We start from the raw sequence: 4,892 nt of genomic DNA, 5'->3' as shown, positions 1-4,892 counted from the left end.
CTTAGAGAAATTTTTGTCACTGCCTCGTGTAACTAAGGTTTTTCCATGGTGAAGCGCAGCTGGTGTAGTGGTAGTATCCTCCCACCTCATCCGGATGGTTTATTTCCAAACAGATAGAGCTGATGATCCACCAATGTTTTGGGCGAGAAGACACTAGCGTCACTACTTGGCAGGTTGTCCCATGAAATCGCCACCGTCCATCAAACATCATCCCAGCCGTCGATATAAACCCGTTTTGAAGAAGCTAGGTCTTCCATTCAGCAAGAAGGTCTGGGAGCGATGGCGCGTGACACTGGTGAGTTGAGCGAGGATGACTGTAGTGAGCTTCTCAAGTTTTACATGAGGGGCAAGCAGCTGGGATGTGGAGGGCAAGGGCAAGTTTTCATGATCCATAATGGCCGCAACACATATGCTGGAAAGTTGTTTCGATCGGGGAGTGATGCCGAGAGAGAAGCTCGGCTCATGTCCAAGCTTCACGCCTGCCCTGGGGTCGTCTCCTTCAAGGGTTTTGTCAGGGAGAGAGATGGTGCCAAGTGCTATGGCACCATTGTCATGGAGCTGTGCGGTCCAAATCTATGCGAGGGATTGATCAATTGCGGGCCGATGAGGGAGGAGGATGCACTGAAGACCATCAAGAAGCTGGCTGAAACGCTCAAGGAGATCCACTCCAGGGGAATTATCCACCGGGATCTCAAGCCGGAGAACATTCTTGTCAAGCTCAATGCCACTGGTGTGCACGATGTTCTGATTGGAGACTTCGGGATAGCCACAGACCTGCACAGGGAGATGTCAAAGTACTGTGGCACAGAGAAGTATATGGCACCAGAGGTGATGGCGACTAAGGGTCGCAAGGGAGAATCACAGAGCTTCTACACGGCAGCCATTGATGTGTGGGGTTTGGGAGTCATTGCATACGAGCTGTTGAGGAGTTACAAGTCGAGAATGGAGATCGATTTCTTGAGAGCGGGAGCATTTCCAACTGGTTTTGGCTCAGACCAAGTGGAGGATCTCCTCCAGGGGATGTTAGCTGTCGAACTGAGCAAGAGGGTAACGCTGGACCGTGTGCTTGCACATCCCTGGATCATGAAGCATTGCAGCAGAAGTAGCAAGAGCGAGACGGTGACACGCAGCAGGTGCTGTGGAGTGAAGAGGAGTCTTCCCAGCGGCAGCGACTTGATCGTGAAAAAAGCTCGTGCAGCTTAAGAACAAAAGCCAGCACCAGTTCGGTAAGCATCGTTTTTGATTGAAGAGTACAGGTACTAACTTTGCTTGCTTGGTCACCGGGTGGAATTTGTTTTTGTGAGACAATTTCGAGAAAGATTTTCTATAGCAATGCAAGAACTGTCTTTGCAAGTTATGAAGTTTCTTTTCTAAGTCAAATTCAATACAATGGAAGGGATCGCTGATGATCCTGGCGCAAACTGGAAGAGCTTCAACTCGGACAAGAAGCGTCCATCCATTTCCGGATGCATGTAGGCAGTCGTTCACCAAATATAAAGATCACCACACGCTTAAGAAAATATCTCATGTGTGCCTTTGTAAAAAAACACCTGGTATTTCTTGAGAAAAGCTTGACATTCTATAGCGGCACTTACATCCAACGGGAGTATCCGATCATCCTCTCAACCAGCTGCATAATTGGCGACCAGTCTTGATTAAACAGAATTGAAGCTTTACCTCGTGGTTCACTAGAGCTTCCATTAAACTTTCATCTTCGATGTATATCGCCAGCTGGCATGCATCCTTGCTCAGAAAACAATTTCTTTTCTTTTCTTTTATTACCTTAACTCGGCCTCATTGACTCCAAAAACCGCCTCTATAGAACTGCCAGATACGTAAAGGAAGTGGACTCCAGGCTGTCTGCGGCTGAAAAATGGACGTGAAGATCGTAAAATTTACTGCGAAGTTGTCTTCTCCGATGCTGTCCTGAAGTGAAGATAAAAAGAATTACGCATGGAGAGAAAACTTGATGTTTGTTCACTGTAGGAATCCGAACCGCGAAATAAATCTTCTATAGAAACAGGTGCTTGCCTAGAGACAGAAAATCAAAATAAGCAAACGTAGTCACTGCGCGAAGTTAGACTTGTATATGGATGATCACGAATTCTTCCTAATTACACAAGTGTAGGCCATGCACAGCTTGGAGTTTTTAAGCTATCCAGAGACCACAAACTGTTAGCGTACACAATCGACTTGGGTGGCAACGAGATCTTCACATTGTTTGTCAAAGACTTGGAGACTGATAGCCTCCTCCTGGAGCACAAAACCGATGGTGTAGTAAGTGTGGAGTGGTCTGATACTGGAGACTATCTTTACTACACTTGTAGTGATGCAGCACATCGACCTCACAGGTTTCTATTTGAAGTTTCTTCTAGAATCATTTTTTCTCGATCTCGACAGGGTTTTGTTGCAGAACTTGCGGTCTAAGATGATGACATTGCAATTTATCACGACGACAATCCAAAGAACTTTGTTGATGTTACAAGAACCAAAAAATGGCAGTACGTTTTGATTAATGTCAACTCGAAGACGTCCTCTGAGGTAATTGCGTTTCACAAATGTGTTGCTCGAGCCTGGTTTTTCTGGTAGATCCGAAAACTTCAGCCACAACGTTGCGGAAAGTTGCAGATAGAGTTGATGGCATCCAGTATTTCGTGGAACACCATGAAGAGCACCTGTATATTCTTACCAATTTTTTGGGCGACAAGAAGCTAGCGTCGCTAGGAAACAACTATCGGCTTGTCCGCTGCAAGACAGATAGCTTGACCTCGAAGGCGTGGGAGGTAAGTCAATTCTCGTTTTTTTCACAGCAAAAAATGAAACACTTTAGGAGGTTGTCCCAGTCGAGAGCGAAAATTGGATAGAGGATATGGATATTTTTGCGAAGCATTTGATCTTATACAGACGACAAAATGGTCTTCCCATTGTGCATGTTTTCAACCTGGATGTAAGCATATGGTAAAAGTTTTGGTCTCACTAAGCTCTTTCCTTTCAGAGCCTGAAAACTCCTCCTTGGACTGTAAACCTTCCCTCCGGGATAACATTTCCTACTCCTGGAGCAAACTGTGACTTCAATTCGTCTACTCTACGGTTGTCGATATCTTCACTGGTGGTAAGCTCTCTTTCTTTCTTGCATTAGATGTTCGGCGATATAAAGATTGGGCATGTAACGAAATCTGGAGAAATAGCGGGGCCACGTACATTGGAGCACATGGTTGATGTTTGTCTTCACTTGGAGTTTTTATCTTTGTTCGTTTGAGGTTGCCATATATTTCTTGTCTCTAGGGAGACCGTCTTTTGTCTCAACGGCTTCTAAGATCGCTAAAAAATCGCTTCGCTTCTACGAAAGAGGTGACTGTCTTTCAGCATTTGCTTTTAAATTGAATCTGGCTGTTTTATCTTTATTACAGGTCGGCGTGTTTGAGATGGTCGACAGCGGTTTACGAGCGGTAGAAATCCCAGTTTGATGTTTCTTTCTGATAGAACTGGGGAGGACAGTAATGCGTCAGCCACCGTTGGGGTGGCTTTGGAAGGATCTCGGCCGCTGCTGGTTGAAATCCAGGTAAGCGACTTCTAGGATTTACGTTGGATGATGATACTTTTAGCCAAATCTGAGCGTTGTCTGGCTGCTCTAGCTTTCCAGGTTCAACGAGAGACTGGTGGTAGATTCTTTGGAATTTCCCGAGTTTCGAGTGAGCTGGACTGCCAAGAACAGTTTCTCTGACTTGCCATGATCTGACTTTAAAACCGAGAAGCGTATCTGACAACGATCAAAAGCTAAAGTTTTCTCCGGCATGAACGCACGTTTTGCAGGTCTTATGCTCTCCTGCCACTTCACTGCCAAGTAAAAGAACGTTCACTGGAGTGGATCCATCTCGATTCAATCTGATTGTTGCCGTAAGTCACTCCATAAATATTCTCCACTTTTGTGAGGCTTGACGCTGTGATGCCAGGTCTTACTCAAACAAGCGCGCTTGAGACTTGCAAGACGGGTGCGTTCTGTACTTTGTGATAGCAAAAGTTCTTATGCTGAAATACTGCTCTAGGATATTTTTGTTAATGTCGTTGGAGGCTTTCGTTTGGAAGAGCCCGCCACAGATATTGCTGTTGCCGTCGCTATTGCCAGCAGGTACTTTCTCTCGACTAGCTGGGCATACCAACTCACGAGCTTCGTCTTGCTTGCGGTTCCTCGGGACACAGTCTTCGTTGGTGAGCTAGGACTCGGGGGAGAGCTGCGCTTTGTAAGTTCTTACGTGGTTTCTCACTTTTCAATGCTGGAAGTTCCGTCCATGCAGGTAGCTCAACTCGAAAGGCGACTGTTTGAGGCATCCAAGCTGGGTTTCAAGAAATGCATCGTCCCACAGGGTGCTAAAGGAGTCAAGGTGGACGGAATGGAGCTTATTCTTTGCTCGACCCTCAAGGACGTTCTAGAGAAAGTCTTCAACTACAAGAGCCTGCCCCAGCAGCGAAAGAGTGGAGCCACGGTTCATTTGGATGCGTTTTCGGAAGAAGACGGGGTGTGTGGTGAGGTCCAAGTCGGTCAGGACGCTCTTGACGATGATCTTGCTAATGATAAGTAATAAGCTTTTGCATCGTAAAATTTTAATCTCACAGGTGTACATATAATCTAGCAGCTTATACGAATTTTAAATAACCATATCGTTCCAAGGCTGTAGATCTAGCAATATGATTGGCGGTCTTGATTGTTCTCTTAGCCTCAACAGGCAGAGGGTGGAGGGGCTGTGATTGTCTCCTACCTTGGACAGTGCTTGGAGCAATCGCGCGTGTGATCCCCTTCTTCGTCGTGCAGTGGCTGCTTGGAACCAGTGGCACATAGAGGATTGAGCCACAAGAAGAAGAGTGAATCTTTCGGAGATGACCAACGATGACTC

The 4,892-nt window shown here is 46.1% G+C and overlaps 1 protein-coding gene and 2 long non-coding RNA genes across 3 annotated transcripts; all 3 read left to right on the top strand.

Moving 5' to 3' along the window:
* Nucleotides 1-279: 279 nt before the first annotated feature.
* Nucleotides 280-1,203, top strand: LOC9649553 (serine/threonine-protein kinase PEPKR2). The gene has a single exon (XM_024681460.1). The coding sequence runs from the start codon at nucleotides 280-282 to the stop codon at nucleotides 1,201-1,203; it is 924 nt and encodes a 307-aa protein (XP_024537228.1).
* Nucleotides 1,204-2,504: 1,301 nt separating this feature from the next.
* On the top strand, nucleotides 2,505-3,037 carry LOC112348672. Its single transcript, XR_002993134.1, has 4 exons — nucleotides 2,505-2,541; nucleotides 2,590-2,783; nucleotides 2,844-2,947; nucleotides 2,996-3,037. It is a non-coding gene; the product is annotated as an uncharacterized LOC112348672 (long non-coding RNA).
* A 442-nt stretch (nucleotides 3,038-3,479) lies between these two features.
* On the top strand, nucleotides 3,480-3,990 carry LOC9649181. The gene is made up of 3 exons (XR_002993130.1): nucleotides 3,480-3,562; nucleotides 3,814-3,897; nucleotides 3,954-3,990. It is a non-coding gene; the product is annotated as an uncharacterized LOC9649181 (long non-coding RNA).
* The last annotated feature ends 902 nt before the right edge of the window (nucleotides 3,991-4,892 follow it).

This window comes from Selaginella moellendorffii, unplaced genomic scaffold, assembly GCF_000143415.4.
Source record: "Selaginella moellendorffii unplaced genomic scaffold, v1.0 SELMOscaffold_31, whole genome shotgun sequence".
Taxonomy (NCBI): Eukaryota; Viridiplantae; Streptophyta; class Lycopodiopsida; order Selaginellales; family Selaginellaceae; genus Selaginella; species Selaginella moellendorffii.
Note: the sequence above shows the minus strand (reverse complement) of the source record. Positions and strands in the feature narration are given on the sequence as shown.